Source organism: Staurois parvus, unplaced genomic scaffold (assembly GCF_062004578.1).
Source record: "Staurois parvus isolate SC_StPar_1 unplaced genomic scaffold, SC_StPar_1.0 ptg000397l, whole genome shotgun sequence".
Lineage (NCBI taxonomy): Eukaryota > Metazoa > Chordata > Amphibia > Anura > Ranidae > Staurois > Staurois parvus.
The window spans coordinates 626,125-645,882 of NW_028318193.1; the positions used below are offsets into that span (position 1 = coordinate 626,125).

Genomic DNA, 19,758 nt, shown 5'->3' on the forward strand with positions numbered 1-19,758 from the left:
AACAGTAGCCTAAAGGAGCATTTACCAATTTACTTTCCTTAAGCAGAGATATAGTGGGCACCACAGTAGCAGAAAGTTTGTACCCATGTTCGGTTCAACACAGGTTCAGTGAACAAGCCGAACTCCATTAAAGTCAATGGGAGCCAAATCCTAGAAATAAGTAATGGCCATTTTCTGAACTAATAAGCAAGGTATTTTCAAACAAAGGGAGGCTGGGCAGTGACTTGGGGGACATATGTTAATGAAAAAAAAATCATCTTATTGTTCAGAGGGAGGAGGGTCTTAAAGGGCAAAATTGAAAACCTAAAAACCTCACAGTTATATGCTTAAGGGATGACTTAATGCTGTGCAGTTTCATAGAACAATACAATTATTGAGGACAGCATGTATTGTGCCATCACATAAATTACATGTTTAATCATTTCAATTACTTTTACATTTTTCATTGGTTTTCATACAGCAGCATCAACCCAGTAACATTGAAAAGGCGTTATTGGGTAGTTTTTTCAAATACAATGATTTTTTTAATGTGTAGCAGTTAATAATTAAGCTTTGGAAGTAGCAGGGACAATATATCTAAATATTGCAAAGTATATACTTTTTCTTCCAAATTACCAAACAGTGTCAATGCAAGCCACATAGTGTAACATGACCTTCTTTTTCAGCACCACACTGTGTTGCATACAAAGTTTATTATAATGTCAACCCAGAGTGTACTAAATACCTCAAAACTACATTTCAGAGATGATGCAGTTGTTCAGGCAAACCAAAAATATTACAATGCCATGTTTCAGAGGCCATAGTCAATTATATGGCACGGTGGCTGGAGAATATAAACAGTTTGATTTGGACCCAAGGCAGCAATGTAAGAAGGAAAGATAAGTCACTATTTTTTAATTAATTGAGGAGTATGATATTCTAAAGACAACAGCCATTAATATTGTATATACAGTATTCACTGCGCATTATGCAAGCATTTGTACTTAGCTACAATGTTAGAAACAAAATGTATTATTAAGTCACAGTTAAGAGCCAGAAATATTTCAAAGACATGTTGCACACCATATAAATGTTTTTACTAGACCACTAGAAGATGGAGAGACTTAGCAGAAGTTGCATGTAACTAAATTAGAGTGAAAGGTTAGACATTTGCACCACAGATATTAAAGCGGAGTTCCACTCATGCTGTCAAAAAATAAAAGTCAGCAGCTACAAAAACTGTAACTGCTGACTTTTAAAAAACACACACTCACCTGTCCCTTTGTCCTGCGATGTGTCTCCTGCAGCCATCTTCTCTCCCTGGGTGCCGGCATCTTCAGTGTGGGCACCCGGCTGTGACAGCTTGAGGCTTCACAGCCAGGTACTCACTGGGCATGCGCAAGTAGCGCTGTGCTTCCTGAATGGTCCTGTAGTCTTCTGGGACCTGTCATGTGTCCCAAAAAACTATGGGGAGGGAGGAAGGGAGGACACCTTCCAGTTCCGATCGCCTAGGCGATTGGAGCGGAATTGGGAGCGGGTACCTGTCAAATTTGGGTACCTGCCCCCCAATGGTGCCAATCCTTAATGGGGAGTGGGGGACCAGTCTTTAAAGCGGAACTTCCTCTTTTGGATGGAGCTCCGCTTAAAGTAAATGTATGAGCAGTCTGCAATTTATGAATAATTGGGCATGCATATTGCATCTGGAACAAAAGTAGGTTCTTCCTGTTCACAATTGAAAATAGAAATATTGAAGAGAATTTCTTCACACTTTTCAAGCTCTCATTCAAATGAGCTGTACATCCTGAGGGATAGAGTAAGCAGACTGCAGCCACAAGCAAGAAAAAAATTAACTCACTCTTTACAGATTGAATAAAAAAATGTACATATTTGCTGTGTTTTTTGGCCAGGATGGAGAGAGAGAGAGAGAGAGAGAGAGAGAGAGAGAGAGAGAGAGAGAGCAATCTCTCAGTGGAGGCACATTTGCCTACTGACTCCATGCAAAGATATCTTGAGAACTACTTCAACAGCAATAACCATAGGAAAAAAAACAATTATGTATAGAAATAAATTAGACCCTGAAATACAGAATTCTATCTTAACTAAATGTTTCTTCAACAGTTGGAGGCATTTAAAGAATTCACTCCCCCCGACTTTGGACACAGCTTGGCTGACTGAGCATGGATGAATATATATCCATAACCATATTTTTGTTCTCCCCCTTATTCTTTGGTATTATGCTTTCTGTGCTAAGAAATGTAAAATTTTTTTATTTTGTAGACATTGAGAAGCTAGCTGGCCTATTTGGAATTCTCATAGGGTTCTGTTGAGGGTTTTGTAGTACATACCTGTAACTGTTTTCTACTACTGTTGTGACAACAAAGCTGAATTGAGTTTGGGGTGTTAGTGGTGTAAAAATAGTGTAAACCTACATAAATATGCACATAGAACACCAGATGTTACCTGACAAAAAAGTGTAATTCTTTTCAACTGTGAGGTAGTTGTGGAAAGTGCTGTTGCAAGAAACGGGTATGCTCATAAAAGTGATGGCTGGTGGCAGGGGTGGGTTTTATTTAAGGCCTGCAGTGATGAAATTAGAAGATTAGGATTAGAGATGAGCGAATTATTAAAAAATTCGATTCGGCTGATTCGCCGAATTTGCGGGAGAAATTCGATTCGATGCGAATTTATTCGCCGCGAATTTAACTTATTAAAAGGGTTTCTAGGCTTCAGAGAGCCTTTATATTAGTGCAGAACACTGTACCTTTAATTTAAATGCCCTTGGAGTCTGCTGGGGAAGAGAAATAATACTGTCAGTCAGTATGACATGCAGATGAGTGCCGTCGATCTTAGAATCACCGCACACTTCACTCATTTGGGCAGTCACGGGGCACGACGAAGAAGAAGAAGAAGAAGAAGAAGAAGAAGAATGAAAAGAAGAAGAAGAAGAATGAAAAGAAGAAGAAGAAGAATGAAAAGAAGAAGAAGAAGAAGAAGAATGAAAAGAAGAATGAGAAGAAGAATGAAAAGAAGAATGAAAAGAAGAATGAGAAGAATGAAAAGAAGAAGAAGAAGAATGAAAAGAAGAATGAAAAGAAGAAGAAGAAGAAGAATGAAAAGAAGAATGAAAAGAAGAAGAAGAAGAATGAAAAGAAGAAGAAGAAGAATGAAAAGAAGAATGAAAAGAAGAAGAAGAAGAATGAAAAGAAGAAGAATGAAAAGAAGAAGAAGAAGAATGAAAAGAAGAATGAAAAGAAGAAGAAGACGAATGAAAAGAAGAATGAAAAGAAGAAGAAGAAGAATGAAAAGAAGAAGAAGAAGAATGAAAAGAAGAATGAGAAGAAGAATGAAAAGAAGAATGAAAAGAAGAATGAGAAGAATGAAAAGAAGAATGAAAAGAAGAATGAAAAGAAGAAGAAGAAGAATGAAAAGAAGAATGAGAAGAAGAATGAAAAGAAGAATGAAAAGAAGAATGAAAAGAAGAATGAGAAGAATGAAAAGAAGAATGAAAAGAAGAAGAAGAAGAATGAAAAGAAGAATGAAAAGAAGAAGAAAAAGAAGAATGAAAAGAAGAAGAATGAAAAGAAGAAGAAGAAGAATGAAAAGAAGAAGAATGAAAAGAAGAAGAAGAAGAAGAATGAAAAGAAGAATGAAAAGAAGAAGAAGAATGAAAAGAAGAATGAAAAGAAGAAGAAGAAGAATGAAAAGAAGAAGAAGAATGAAAAGAAGAAGAAGAAGAAGAAGAATGAAAAGAAGAATGAGAAGAATGAAAAGAAGAATGAGAAGAATGAAAAGAAGAATAAGAATGAAAAGAAGAATGAAAAGAAGAAGAAGAAGAATGAAAAGAAGAAGAATGAAAAGAAGAATGAAAAGAAGAAGAAGAAGAATGAAAAGAAGAAGAATGAAAAGAAGAAGAAGAAGAATGAAAAGAAGAATGAAAAGAAGAAGAATGAAAAGAAGAAGAAGAAGAATGAAAAGAAGAATGAAAAGAAGAAGAAGAAGAATGAAAAGAAGAAGAAGAATGAAAAGAAGAAGAATGAAAAGAAGAAGAAGAAGAATGAAAAGAAGAATGAGAAGAATGAAAAGAAGAATGAGAAGAATGAAAAGAAGAATGAAAAGAAGAAGAAGAAGAATGAAAAGAAGAATGAAAAGAAGAAGAAGAAGAATGAAAAGAAGAAGAAGAATGAAAAGAAGAATGAAAAGAAGAAGAAGAATGAAAAGAAGAAGAAGAAGAATGAAAAGAAGAAGAAGAAGAAGAATGAAAAGAAGAATGAGAAGAAGAATGAAAAGAAGAATGAGAAGAATGAAAAGAAGAATGAAAAGAAGAAGAATGAAAAGAAGAATGAAAAGAAGAAGAAGAAGAATGAAAAGAAGAAGAAGAAGAATGAAAAGAAGAATGAAAAGAAGAAGAAGAAGAATGAAAAGAAGAAGAATGAAAAGAAGAATGAAAAGAAGAAGAATGAAAAGAAGAAGAAGAATGAAAAGAAGAAGAAGAAGAATGAAAAGAAGAAGAAGAAGAATGAAAAGAAGAAGAAGAAGAATGAAAAGAAGAATGAAAAGAAGAAGAAGAAAAATGAAAAGAAGAAGAAGAAGAATGAAAAGAAGAAGAAGAAGAATGAAAAGAAGAAGAAGAAGAAGAATGAAAAGAAGAAGAAGAAGAAGAATGAAAAGAAGAATGAAAAGAAGAAGAAGAAGAATGAAAAGAAGAAGAAGAAGAATGAAAAGAAGAATGAAAAGAAGAAGAAGAAGAATGAAAAGAAGAAGAAGAATGAAAAGAAGAAGAATTCCAGTACAGCAAAAAGTGTATCTGCAGAGAGCTCCGCTATTTCTGACAGTTCTCTGACAGTTCCTTCACATTTACAGCGGTTGAAACATTGTATCTATTTATTTCCGAAGAAAAACATCTGTATCCTAAATGGAAACAAATAGATACAATGTTTCAACCGCTGTAAATGAACTGTCAGAACTGTCAGAAATAGCGGAGCTCTCTGCAGTGACACTTTTGCCGGCTGATCGGGAAAAATTCGATTCGTGCACCCGAAGTTTGCTAAAATTCGGATTCGATGCGAATCAAATTTTTCCTGATATTCGAAATGAATTCCACTTCGCCAGGTTTGATTCGCTCATCTCTAATTAGGATGTACAGAAAATACATTCTTTGGTGATAAAATCCCCAAACAATCTACAGCAGGGGCTTAGTGGTTTTTTGTATGATTCAGGACTGCTTAATTTTAACAAATGTCAGCCAATAAACTGTGTTCTGGGACTCATGGACTCATTTCAACAGCAAATGTATATGCAGAGAGAAGACTGGCTGCAGAGTAGCCCAGGCAGCTCAACTTCATTCTTGGCAAGTATGAATAATAATCAAGGAGGTTGTCCATTGGAGTGTCAACATTTGCCCTTGACCCTACATTCTCCTCCATCATATGATGGAGCCACTGCCAATAGCTGCTGGCAGTGAACAGTCCTTGGTGCTGGATAGAGAAAAATGTTTTGAACACTTTGCTTATGTAGTCACCCCATCATTGTTCCTCCTGTAATGACAGTAGACCCCCGACCACACTGCCTGTTAGACAGTATGCTGCCAGGCTTTGTAAATAAATTTAAAAGCTTCATCTATAGCATAGTCTTCCAAATGTGTCATCTTCAATCATCTTGCTTCCCATTTGAAGGCAGGACGAGCTCTGCAATGTTCTTCTTCTAACTAGGATCAAAGAGGGTTTCCTCATAGTAATGGTCTCTCTCCTTAATTCTAGGGTCCTTTCATAGGCTCTTGAGCATCTACCACATATTACCGGAAGTAGAGAAACCCAGGTCCTCATGGTCATTTAGCTTCTGTCCCCCCCAGCCATGTACAATGTCTAAAGTTTGTAAGATGAAACCCACGCCTGGAAGCCTGCCCCATGTTCTCCTTCCTCCTATACCTGCTGCAGCCTCACACGGATAGTATCTTGATATAACATGCTCTGAGACAGTACCTCCTATTTTTTGTGCTGCTGTGCAAAAGCCATGTCTATAATGCCACACAGTGCCAGCTCTAGCAGGCACAATGCAGGAATTGTGAGTCTGATGCCCACTTTGTCACAGTTCACCATTTTGGTTGCCTCCTCAAACGAAGACAATACAGAACATGTGTCTTGTATGAAGAGCTACTGATATGGGGAGAAGAACCCCAACTCGATTGAGTCTGTCCTCATGACATACTTATATAGGAACGTATTTATGTCACACTGATGCATGTGCAGCCTTTGCAGAATGGTTAAGGTAGACTCACTCTGGGTTTGTATGTCACGTATAATTTTCATGGCACAAGAGGATGTGAGGTTATCCACCTCTGGGCCTGCCTCTGTAGGGTTGACAGAATCTCTGCTCCAGTGTGATTCCATTCCCTAGGCTTACCAGATGAAACACTGCATGCATTGTTTTGCTTGAGCCATTGCATTGCCTCTTGAATGAGTGAGGGGGACTAGTGCTTCAGTGGAAGGCACACCTGAAGAAGGATGAGGAGGAGGATTGAGAAAGATGAGGAGATAGAAGGGACTGCACTCTTTTATCACCAACTGTAAAAATGTGGGTTGCACAACTAGCACCAACAGTGTGCCCTGTCCTGAATCATTCCCAGCTTCAAGCAGCATTACCTAGTGAGCTGTAAACCATATATAATATCCCAGAATATGTGACTGTGGTCAGGTGAACCTTTCTGATGACTGCATAGGCTAGTGATGTAGTAAACTTATTACACACAAATGGGGTGAGTCCACCAGCTGCAAAGGAAAGAGCTGTAAAGCCAGTAATTTTGCCAGGCTGGCATTGAACCACTGGGCATGAGGGTTGCCAGAGACATATTCCTTCTCTTCCAGTAACTGAGGCAGAGAAATTTGTCTTCTGAATGCTACACCTGGAGATGACAGGGTGGGGTTTGCACAATACAAAAAGGTTACAGCCATTGCCTTCCCATGCTCTGCATGGCACCATGCTCACCCTCTTCCCCTCTAGAAAAGCCATAGGGTAAACCTCTGATGCCCTTTCAAAGACTTTCATCTCAGTCACTGGAGGTTGATAATTGGGAATCTTGTATAGTGGGGGTAGAGGTGGAAATATGGGTATGTGGGACCACAGCCCCTGCCCTGCTGATGGCTAGTAATACACAAATAACTGATGGTATTGTTATGATTGATATGCTTTAGGAAGACACTGTAGAATGACTGTGATACAGTCTGTGGTACATGTTGAAAAAGGCTCTCATAGCAGGAGCTGGGCCTGTTAGAAATGCCCATGTCCTGGGCTAATAGGCAAGAGACTGTCAAGAAATAGTTGGGGCACTGTCCTGGGAAACATGTAACAATGCAAACAATGTTTTTATTGTTCTATGCAGCAGGGAGGATGTCATGGACAGTTCCTTTGTTTTTTTTAAAACAAGGGTCTGCAATGTATTTTAGGGTACATTGGGAGGGACCTGTGTGTTGTTTCTTTAAAAAAAAAACAAAAAACATAGAAACAGGCAATAAATGCCATTTGTCAGCAATTTAAACTGTTTAATTTTTTTTGAGTTTTTTAAATATCATTTTAGCTATAACCCTACCTATATCATAAACCGAGCATGCAGCCTAGCTGACCAGGAAAGAAAAGGGGACTTGTCTGCATCACCTCTCCTGAACCATTGCCAGTGCCTTACTGGGGGAACCAGTAAGCACCTTGTTCCCATGTTTATAAAGACAAGGGCCTCTTCTCCACAAACCTTGCCTGGTGGTTGTGTGGTTCTGTAGGCAGAGGTCTCTTTTGGAATCTGGAAGACCACTTTAACAATAAGGAGGTACCCAGATACACCCCATGTGAATGAGTATGGGGTACATAGTTCCCCTACTCATTCACAAAAAAAGGTGTAACTTAGAAATAGAGACACCCAAACATTTAACATGTCCTTTATTTAAAATCAAGAATCCCCAAAAAGTCTCTCATTACATCATATCATATTATAATCCATCAATTATGTTGTCCAGTGATACAGATCCATGTCAATTACTATGCCCAATAGTTGACAACCCAGCAAAAGTAAACAGAAAACCATTACAGAGACACATCCTCCTGTGCTTGTCACCCACCGAACAGAAAGTCCTATAGATATCGGAGAGGTGGGGAAGGGGGTTGGGTTTCCTGGTAATTTTATTGACCATATTGGACATGATCATGCATTGTCAATGACACTGGGATCCCGACCTTTTGCTTACATGGCTAAGAATTCCTGACCATGTAAGTTAATAGGGCTTCTGGCATCATCAGTTATGGAAGCAGTGACCCCTGCACCAACCAGTGTCCTTAACAACCATTGACAGTGGGAAGCTGTCATGTGTAACTTGTGTTTGGAACAAACCATGAGCTCATCTCTGTATTAGCAGCTGCTGTTGTATTCAAACTACTCTGTACCTTGGAGACAGAAAAGTAGGATATGAAGGCTGGGTTAGCCATTGTACAACTTTTCAATTTTGTGCTTGGATTATAGTATGTCCACTGTTAGATTAGAAAGGCCCACATGCCCTGTCTCTAGATTCTGCACCTCAACCATTGCTTTGTCCTGTGGATGCTGCATGGAAACCACTTCTGCCTCTTCCTTTGTGCCCCCAATGAGGTTTATAACATGGGGCTTATGCATTGTTATCTGTACTTTTGCAAACTAAACTACACAACATTAATATGCCATGCTCCACTTAAAAAACAGACTTGGACAACAAACTTTTATGCAAACATCAAAAAACATCATTGGCTATATTACACTTGTTTTCAATCTTAGGCCAAATGTCTGAACAGCCACAACTTGGTCTGAATTTAGGTTCAGAGTGAATTCTCTGCTAATGGATAATAAGGAAGTAAAGAAATAAATGAGGGATCCCAACTAAATTCTTGTGGATGACCAGTGAACCTCACTTTAGGGGACTGCAGGTTTTCAACTTTTCTGGGGCTATGAAGTCAAACCAGTTAGTCAGTTAGTCCTTTAACTGCCGCATCGGCAAACTGATTTGTGCTGCCCTTCTGACCCTAGGCAGCTGATAGGTCTTAATATTGCATTAGCTAGCTGACATCTCATAGCCATGCAGGGAGGCTAAAGAGACAGCTTTCCCACTCTGTGCCAGAAAGCTGGAAATAACATCTAGATAACTAGAGAAAACGGTCATCCTGCTCTTCTAGTCTTTGGTTCTTTGTTCACAGAACCAGAGTGGGTCAGCTGTAAGTACATATTATACTATTCCACCAACTAAAATTCACAGCATGGCTGTGCTTTTGGGTGGGGAGAAGCAGTTTGGAACCTTTTAATTAACATAGGAAAGTGTTACTGAATGCAAGCAACATGATGTGCAAATGGCTGCGTGCTGCCTTGGGCAGTTCTCTCACCCTACCCCATGGCTTATGTTGGTTTTACTAGTATACAAAGTAAATGTGGGTTACTAGTGAAGTGGCTTCCTAAAGCACCTTGTCTTAAAGTAGAATGGATACCCAAGATTAAAACAACCTTCACCCAACATTTACACGTTTCATTTGAATGTTGACTGTTCGGAGAAAGCATTGATCTATAGATTAGACCTCAAAGTGTTAGGTAAAAAGAATTCCAAAAAACTCATATTCTAAAGTGACTGGGTTGGGATAATGCACCCCAGACATGTATGAATGAAAACTGAATTGCTGAGCAGGTAGGGCGTGCATTTCAAATTAGTGTGCCTTTAACTCATGTCACATAATTTACCTTTCTTCAGGTCAACTTCTTGCTTTTTAATTTCCGGTTCTGCAAAAGAAATTTGAAATCAGATACTACATATTACACAGTGCTACAAATTACTAGATATTACTACACTGGCTATTATAATTAGAGATGAGCGAAGTATTCAAAAATTCGATTCGACTGATTCGGCGAATTCGTGGAAAAATTTCGATTCGAGTCGAATATATTCGCTGTGAATTTAACTTAAAAAAGGGTGTTTCTAGGCTTCAGAGAGACTTAATATTAGTGCTGAACACTGTACCTTTAATTTAAATGCCCTTGGAGTCTGCTGGGGAAGAGAAATAATACTGTCAGTCAGTATGACATGCAGATGAGTGCCGTCGATCTTAGAATCACCGCACACTTCACTCATTTGGGCAGTCACGGGGCCAAAACCAGAGTGTGGAGCCACAGTGTGGCGGTGGAGGCAGCAGCAATGGGAGGCCATACAGCACCCTATGACAAAAATGGAAACCACCAGCAGTGTGAGGAGACCTGAAAGTGGCACATGGCAGAGTGTGGCGATAGAGACAGCAGCAATGGGAGGCCGTACAGGGACCCATGACACACTCTGGACCTGGCAGCAGCATGAGGAGGCGGTACAGGGGCCCATGGCAGATTACGGGCCTGGCAGCAGCATGAGGAGTCGGTACGGGGGCCCATGGCAGATTACGGGCCTGGCAGCAGCAATGGGAGGCCGTACAGGGACCCATGACACACTCTGGACCTGGCAGCAGCATGGGGAGGCGGTACAGGGGCCCATGACAGATTACGGGCCTGGCAGCAGCATGAGGAGTCGGTACGGGGGCCCATGACACACTCTGGACCTGGCAGCAGCATGAGGAGGCGGTACAGGGGCGCATGACAGATTACGAGCCTGGCAGCAGCAACTTGGACAGGAGGTCGTTCAGCTTCTGCACCGTCTGGTGCGTGCTCGCAAACTGTTGTCTCTTGGAAACGGATTCCAAGAAAGACTGCTGACGGAATCCGTGAAGAGGAGTAGCAGGAGAAGGAGCATCTGAACGAGCGGAATATGCCAACAAGCGACAACAGGGGCCCATGACAGATTATGGGCCTGGCAGCAGCATGAGGAGTCGGTACGGGGGCCCATGGCAGATTAGGGGCCTGGCAGCAGCTATGGGAGGCCCGTAATCTGCCAGCACCCTATGACAAAAAATGGAACCCACCAGCAGTGTGAGGAGACCTGAAAGTGGCACATGGCAGAGTGTGGCGATGGAGACAGCAGCAATGGGAGGCCGTACAGGGACCCATGAGAGACTCTGGACTTGGCAGCAGCATGAGGAGGCGGTATAGGGGCCCATGGCAGATTAGGGGCCTGGCAGCAGCTATGGGAGGCCCGTAATCTGCCAGCACCCTATGACAAAAAATGGAACACACCAGCAGTGTGAGGAGACCTGAAAGTGGCACATGTTTGGGGCATGATTCATGGCGGATTTAGTCAGTTGTGTCAGGAACTGGTGGTTTGAAATCCAGACTAATCCACGCCTGATTCATTTTCACAAACGTCAGTCTCTCCACACTTTGGGTGGACAGTCGTGTCCTCCGCGGAGTTGCAATACCTCCTGCCGCACTAAACACGTGCTCCGATGCCACGCTACTGGCCGGGCATGACAGCCTTTCAAGGGCAAATTCAGCTAGTTGGGGCCAAAGGTCAAGTTTCGTTGCCCAGTAGTCAAGGGGATTGTCTACCTCGGTTGGCAGGGTGCTGTCCAAGTAGGCCCAAGCCTGTTGTTTGAGGTCCTGCTCCAGGTCCACCTGATGCTGCTGCTGCTGCTGCGGCTGGTTAGTAGTTTCCTCACTGCGCTGGTGAAGAAAGCTACTCATCATCGACTGCAGACTGAGGCAGCCGCTGCTGGTGGAGCTGCCACTGCTCCTACCACCCCACCCCTCCCCTGCTGCCATGGCAGCGGAACGCGAGCGCACAGGGCCCACAGTGTCTGAGGATGGACATTGGCGCAGACAGGCAGAGACCAGCTGACTACATAGGTGGTTTTTATAGTACGTTATTTTGGCCTCCCTCTCAGCAGGTGTGAAAAAGGCCACCATTTTTGAACGGTAGCGAGGGTCCAACAAGGTGGACAGCCAAAAGTCATCCCTCTGTCTGATGGTTATTATTCGGCTGTCGCTACGCAAGCAACCGAGCATGCTATGGGCCATTTGTGCCAAGGAATGCGAGGGACTCCCTGCCTCCATCTCCACAGCATACTGCCACGGTGCGTCTGGGTCCTCTGTCTCCTCCTCCTCCTCCTCTACCAGATGCTCCTGCTCCTCCACTCCTGTCCGCTGAGTGTAAAAACCACCCATTTCACTCAATAATTCCTGAGCACCAATGTCCTCCTCTACCTCCTCCTCTTCTTCCTGTCCTGCCCCCACAGGGGTCATGTGGCGTTGAGATCTGTGCGCCACGTCTACCGCACCCTGACCAGCCATTGTTAACAGCATTTGTTCCAGGACGTGCAACAGAGGAATGACGTCGTTCATCCCATAGTCCTGCCGACTCACGAATAGCGTGGCCTCCTCAAAGGGCCTGAGCAAGCGCAGGTGTCACGCATGAGCTGCCAATGGCTGACATCTAAATTACACAAGGAGTACCTTTATCCGCTTTTAACATCAGGAAATCTGTGATGGCCTTTCGCTGTTCGTAAAGGCGGTCTAACATATGTAGGGTTGAATTCCACCTTGTTGCAACGTCACAGCATGAGGAGTCGGTACGGGGGCCCATGGCAGATTACGTGCCTGGCAGCAGCAATGGGAGGCCCGTAATCTGCCAGCACCCTATGTCAAAAAATTCAACACACCAGCAATGTGAGGAGACCTGAAAGTGGCACATGGCAGAGTGTGGCTATGGAGACAGCAGCAATGGGAGGCCGTACAGGGGCCCATGACACACTCTGGACTTGGCAGCAGCATGAGGAGGCGGTAAAGGGGCACATGGCAGATTAGGGGCCTGGCAGCAGCTATGGGAGGCCCGTAATCTGCCAGCACCCTATGTCAAAAAATTCAACACACCAGCAGTGTGAGGAGACCTGAAAGTGGCACATGGCATGAGAGACTGTGGACCTGGCAGCAGCATGAGGAGGCGGTATAGGGGCCCATGGCAGATTAGGGGCCTGGCAGCAGCTATGGGAGGCCCGTAATCTGCCAGCACCCTATGTCAAAAAATTGAACACACCAGCAGTGTGAGGAGACCTGAAAGTGGCACATGGCAGAGTGTGGCGATGGAGACAGCAGCAATGGGAGGCCGTACAGGGACCCATGAGAGACTCTGGACCTGGCAGCAGCATGAGGAGGCGGTATATAGGGGCCCATGGCAGATTAGGGGCCTGGCAGCAGCTATAGGAGGCCCGTAATCTGCCAGCACCCTATGTCAAAAAATTCTACACACCAGCAGTGTGAGGAGACCTGAAAGTGGCACATGGCAGAGTGTGGCAATGGAGACAGCAGCAATGGGAGGCCGTACAGGGACCCATGAGAGACTCAGGACTTGGCAGCAGCATGAGGAGGCGGTATATAGGGGCCCATGGCAGATTAGGGGCCTGGCAGCAGCTATGGGAGGCCCGTAATCTGCCAGCACCCTATGTCAAAAAATTCTACACACCAGCAGTGTGTGAGGAGACCTGAAAGTGGCACATGGCAGAGTGTGGCGATGGAGACAGCAGCAATGGGAGGCCGTACAGGGACCCATGAGAGACTCTGGACCTGGCAGCAGCATGAGGAGGCGGTATATAGGGGCCTATGGCAGATTAGGGGCCTGGCAGCAGCTATAGGAGGCCCGTAATCTGCCAGCACCCTATGTCAAAAAATTCTACACACCAGCAGTGTGAGGAGACCTGAAAGTGGCACATGGCAGAGTGTGGCGATGGAGACAGCAGCAATGGGAGGCCGTACAGGGACCCATGAGAGACTCTGGACCTGGCAGCAGCATGAGGAGGCGGTATATAGGGGCCTATGGCAGATTAGGGGCCTGGCAGCAGCTATAGGAGGCCCGTAATCTGCCAGCACCCTATGTCAAAAAATTCAACACACCAGCAGTGTGAGGAGACCTGAAAGTGGCACATGGCAGAGTGTGGCGATGGAGACAGCAGCAATGGGAGGCCGTACAGGGACCCATGAGAGACTCTGGACCTGGCAGCAGCATGAGGAGGCGGTATATAGGGGCCTATGGCAGATTAGGGGCCTGGCAGCAGCTATAGGAGGCCCGTAATCTGCCAGCACCCTATGTCAAAAAATTCTACACACCAGCAGTGTGAGGAGACCTGAAAGTGGCACATGGCAGAGTGTGGCGATGGAGACAGCAGCAATGGGAGGCCGTACAGGGACCCATGAGAGACTCTGGACCTGGCAGCAGCATGAGGAGGCGGTATATAGGGGCCTATGGCAGATTAGGGGCCTGGCAGCAGCTATAGGAGGCCCGTAATCTGCCAGCACCCTATGTCAAAAAATTCTACACACCAGCAGTGTGAGGAGACCTGAAAGTGGCACATGGCAGAGTGTGGCGATGGAGACAGCAGCAATGGGAGGCCGTACAGGGACCCATGACAGACTCTGGACCTGGCAGCAGCATGAGGAGGCGGTATATAGGGGCCTATGGCAGATTAGGGGCCTGGCAGCAGCTATAGGAGGCCCGTAATCTGCCAGCACCCTATGTCAAAAAATTCTACACACCAGCAGTGTGAGGAGACCTGAAAGTGGCACATGGCAGAGTGTGGCGATGGAGACAGCAGCAATGGGAGGCCGTACAGGGACCCATGAGAGACTCAGGACCTGGCAGCAGCATGAGGAGGCGGTATATAGGGGCCTATGGCAGATTAGGGGCCTGGCAGCAGCTATAGGAGGCCCGTAATCTGCCAGCACCCTATGTCAAAAAATTCTACACACCAGCAGTGTGAGGAGACCTGAAAGTGGCACATGGCAGAGTGTGGCGATGGAGACAGCAGCAATGGGAGGCCGTACAGGGACCCATGACAGACTCTGGACCTGGCAGCAGCATGAGGAGGCGGTATATAGGGGCCTATGGCAGATTAGGGGCCTGGCAGCAGCTATAGGAGGCCCGTAATCTGCCAGCACCCTATGTCAAAAAATTCTACACACCAGCAGTGTGAGGAGACCTGAAAGTGGCACATGGCAGAGTGTGGCGATGGAGACAGCAGCAATGGGAGGCCGTACAGGGACCCATGAGAGACTCAGGACCTGGCAGCAGCATGAGGAGGCGGTATATAGGGGCCTATGGCAGATTAGGGGCCTGGCAGCAGCTATAGGAGGCCCGTAATCTGCCAGCACCCTATGTCAAAAAATTCTACACACCAGCAGTGTGAGGAGACCTGAAAGTGGCACATGGCAGAGTGTGGCGATGGAGACAGCAGCAATGGGAGGCCATACAGGGACCCATGAGAGACTCTGGACCTGGCAGCAGCATGAGGAGGCGGTATATAGGGGCCTATGGCAGATTAGGGGCCTGGCAGCAGCTATAGGAGGCCCGTAATCTGCCAGCACCCTATGTCAAAAAATTCTACACACCAGCAGTGTGAGGAGACCTGAAAGTGGCACATGGCAGAGTGTGGCGATGGAGACAGCAGCAATGGGAGGCCGTACAGGGACCCATGAGAGACTCTGGACCTGGCAGCAGCATGAGGAGGCGGTATATAGGGGCCTATGGCAGATTAGGGGCCTGGCAGCAGCTATAGGAGGCCCGTAATCTGCCAGCACCCTATGTCAAAAAATTCTACACACCAGCAGTGTGAGGAGACCTGAAAGTGGCACATGGCAGAGTGTGGCGATGGAGACAGCAGCAATGGGAGGCCGTACAGGGACCCATGAGAGACTCTGGACCTGGCAGCAGCATGAGGAGGCGGTATATAGGGGCCTATGGCAGATTAGGGGCCTGGCAGCAGCTATAGGAGGCCCGTAATCTGCCAGCACCCTATGTCAAAAAATTCTACACACCAGCAGTGTGAGGAGACCTGAAAGTGGCACATGGCAGAGTGTGGCGATGGAGACAGCAGCAATGGGAGGCCGTACAGGGACCCATGAGAGACTCAGGACCTGGCAGCAGCATGAGGAGGCGGTATATAGGGGCCTATGGCAGATTAGGGGCCTGGCAGCAGCTATAGGAGGCCCGTAATCTGCCAGCACCCTATGTCAAAAAATTCAACACACCAGCAGTGTGAGGAGACCTGAAAGTGGCACATGGCAGAGTGTGGCGATGGAGACAGCAGCAATGGGAGGCCATACAGGGACCCATGTGAGACTCTGGACCTGGCAGCAGCATGAGGAGGCGGTATATAGGGGCCTATGGCAGATTAGGGGCCTGGCAGCAGCTATAGGAGGCCCGTAATCTGCCAGCACCCTATGTCAAAAAATTCTACACACCAGCAGTGTGAGGAGACCTGAAAGTGGCACATGGCAGAGTGTGGCGATGGAGACAGCAGCAATGGGAGGCCGTACAGGGACCCATGACAGACTCTGGACCTGGCAGCAGCATGAGGAGGCGGTATATAGGGGCCCATGGCAGATTAGGGGCCTGGCAGCATCTATGGGAGGCCCGTAATCTGCCAGCACCCTATGTCAAAAAATTCAACACACCAGCAGTGTGTGAGGAGACCTGAAAGTGGCACATGGCAGAGTGTGGCGATGGAGACAGCAGCAATGGGAGGCCGTACAGGGACCCATGAGAGACTCTTGACCTGGCAGCAGCATGAGGAGGCGGTATATAGGGGCCCATGGCAGATTAGGGGCCTGGCAGCATCTATGGGAGGCCCGTAATCTGCCAGCACCCTATGTCAAAAAATTCAACACACCAGCAGTGTGTGAGGAGACCTGAAAGTGGCACATGGCAGAGTGTGGCGATGGAGACAGCAGCAATGGGAGGCCGTACAGGGACCCATGAGAGACTCTGGACCTGGCAGCAGCATGAGGAGGCGGTATATAGGGGCCCATGGCAGATTAGGGGCCTGGCAGCATCTATGGGAGGCCCGTAATCTGCCAGCACCCTATGTCAAAAAATTCTACACACCAGCAGTGTGAGGAGACCTGAAAGTGGCACATGGCAGAGTGTGGCGATGGAGACAGCAGCAATGGGAGGCCGTACAGGGACCCATGAGAGACTCAGGACCTGGCAGCAGCATGAGGAGGCGGTATATAGGGGCCTATGGCAGATTAGGGGCCTGGCAGCAGCTATAGGAGGCCCGTAATCTGCCAGCACCCTATGTCAAAAAATTCAACACACCAGCAGTGTGAGGAGACCTGAAAGTGGCACATGGCAGAGTGTGGCGATGGAGACAGCAGCAATGGGAGGCCATACAGGGACCCATGAGAGACTCTGGACCTGGCAGCAGCATGAGGAGGCGGTATATAGGGGCCTATGGCAGATTAGGGGCCTGGCAGCAGCTATAGGAGGCCCGTAATCTGCCAGCACCCTATGTCAAAAAATTCTACACACCAGCAGTGTGAGGAGACCTGAAAGTGGCACATGGCAGAGTGTGGCGATGGAGACAGCAGCAATGGGAGGCCGTACAGGGACCCATGAGAGACTCTGGACCTGGCAGCAGCATGAGGAGGCGGTATATAGGGGCCTATGGCAGATTAGGGGCCTGGCAGCAGCTATAGGAGGCCCGTAATCTGCCAGCACCCTATGTCAAAAAATTCTACACACCAGCAGTGTGAGGAGACCTGAAAGTGGCACATGGCAGAGTGTGGCGATGGAGACAGCAGCAATGGGAGGCCGTACAGGGACCCATGAGAGACTCAGGACCTGGCAGCAGCATGAGGAGGCGGTATATAGGGGCCTATGGCAGATTAGGGGCCTGGCAGCAGCTATAGGAGGCCCGTAATCTGCCAGCACCCTATGTCAAAAAATTCAACACACCAGCAGTGTGAGGAGACCTGAAAGTGGCACATGGCAGAGTGTGGCGATGGAGACAGCAGCAATGGGAGGCCATACAGGGACCCATGTGAGACTCTGGACCTGGCAGCAGCATGAGGAGGCGGTATATAGGGGCCTATGGCAGATTAGGGGCCTGGCAGCAGCTATAGGAGGCCCGTAATCTGCCAGCACCCTATGTCAAAAAATTCTACACACCAGCAGTGTGAGGAGACCTGAAAGTGGCACATGGCAGAGTGTGGCGATGGAGACAGCAGCAATGGGAGGCCGTACAGGGACCCATGACAGACTCTGGACCTGGCAGCAGCATGAGGAGGCGGTATATAGGGGCCTATGGCAGATTAGGGGCCTGGCAGCAGCTATAGGAGGCCCGTAATCTGCCAGCACCCTATGTCAAAAAATTCTACACACCAGCAGTGTGAGGAGACCTGAAAGTGGCACATGGCAGAGTGTGGCGATGGAGACAGCAGCAATGGGAGGCCGTACAGGGACCCATGACAGACTCTGGACCTGGCAGCAGCATGAGGAGGCGGTATATAGGGGCCCATGGCAGATTAGGGGCCTGGCAGCAGCTATGGGAGGCCCGTAATCTGCCAGCACCCTATGTCAAAAAATTGAAAACACAAGCAGTGTGAAGAGACCTGAAAGTGGCACATGGCAGAGTGTGGCGATGGAGACAGCAGCAATGGGAGGCCGTACAGGGACCCATGACAGACTCTGGACCTGGCAGCAGCATGAGGAGGCGGTATATAGGGGCCCATGGCAGATTAGGGGCCTGGCAGCATCTATGGGAGGCCCGTAATCTGCCAGCACCCTATGTCAAAAAATTCAACACACCAGCAGTGTGTGAGGAGACCTGAAAGTGGCACATGGCAGAGTGTGGCGATGGAGACAGCAGCAATGGGAGGCCGTACAGGGACCCATGACAGACTCTGGACCTGGCAGCAGCATGAGGAGGCGGTATATAGGGGCCCATGGCAGATTAGGGGCCTGGCAGCATCTATGGGAGGCCCGTAATCTGCCAGCACCCTATGTCAAAAAATTCAACACACCAGCAGTGTGTGAGGAGACCTGAAAGTGGCACATGGCAGAGTGTGGCGATGGAGACAGCAGCAATGGGAGGCCGTACAGGGACCCATGAGAGACTCTGGACCTGGCAGCAGCATGAGGAGGCGGTATATAGGGGCCCATGGCAGATTAGGGGCCTGGCAGCATCTATGGGAGGCCCGTAATCTGCCAGCACCCTATGTCAAAAAATTCAACACACCAGCAGTGTGTGAGGAGACCTGAAAGTGGCACATGGCAGAGTGTGGCGATGGAGACAGCAGCAATGGGAGGCCGTACAGGGACCCATGAGAGACTCTGGACCTGGCAGCAGCATGAGGAGGCGGTATAGGGGCCCATGGCAGATTAGGGGCCTGGCAGCAGCTATAGGAGGCCCGTAATCTGCCAGCACCCTATGTCAAAAAATTGAACACACCAGCAGTGTGAGGAGACCTGAAAGTGGCACATGGCAGAGTGTGGCGATGGAGACAGCAGCAATGGGAGGCCGTACAGGGACCCATGAGAGACTCTGGACCTGGCAGCAGCATGAGGAGGCGGTATAGGGGCCCATGGCAGATTAGGGGCCTGGCAGCAGCTATAGGAGGCCCGTAATCTGCCAGCACCCTATGTCAAAAAATTGAACACACCAGCAGTGTGAGGAGACCTGAAAGTGGCACATGGCAGAGTGTGGCGATGGAGACAGCAGCAATGGGAGGCCGTACAGGGACCCATGAGAGACTCTGGACCTGGCAGCAGCATGAGGAGGCGGTATATAGGGGCCTATGGCAGATTAGGGGCCTGGCAGCAGCTATAGGAGGCCCGTAATCTGCCAGCACCCTATGTCAAAAAATTCTACACACCAGCAGTGTGAGGAGACCTGAAAGTGGCACATGGCAGAGTGTGGCGATGGAGACAGCAGCAATGGGAGGCCGTACAGGGACCCATGAGAGACTCTGGACCTGGCAGCAGCATGAGGAGGCGGTATATAGGGGCCCATGGCAGATTAGGGGCCTGGCAGCATCTATGGGAGGCCCGTAATCTGCCAGCACCCTATGTCAAAAAATTCAACACACCAGCAGTGTGT

The 19,758-nt window shown here is 47.3% G+C and overlaps 1 protein-coding gene across 50 annotated transcripts in view; it reads right to left on the minus strand.

The window, feature by feature from the left end:
* TRDN (triadin) overlaps positions 1-19,758 on the minus strand; it is a 974,263-nt gene that overhangs the window by 349,346 nt on the left and 605,159 nt on the right. For all 50 annotated transcript variants that reach the window (XM_089686429.1, XM_089686384.1, XM_089686382.1 and 47 more), the window contains one exon: positions 9,716-9,754. In XM_089686429.1, the coding sequence (XP_089542555.1) occupies positions 9,716-9,754 (39 nt within the window). The remainder of the gene's footprint in view (positions 1-9,715; positions 9,755-19,758) is intronic.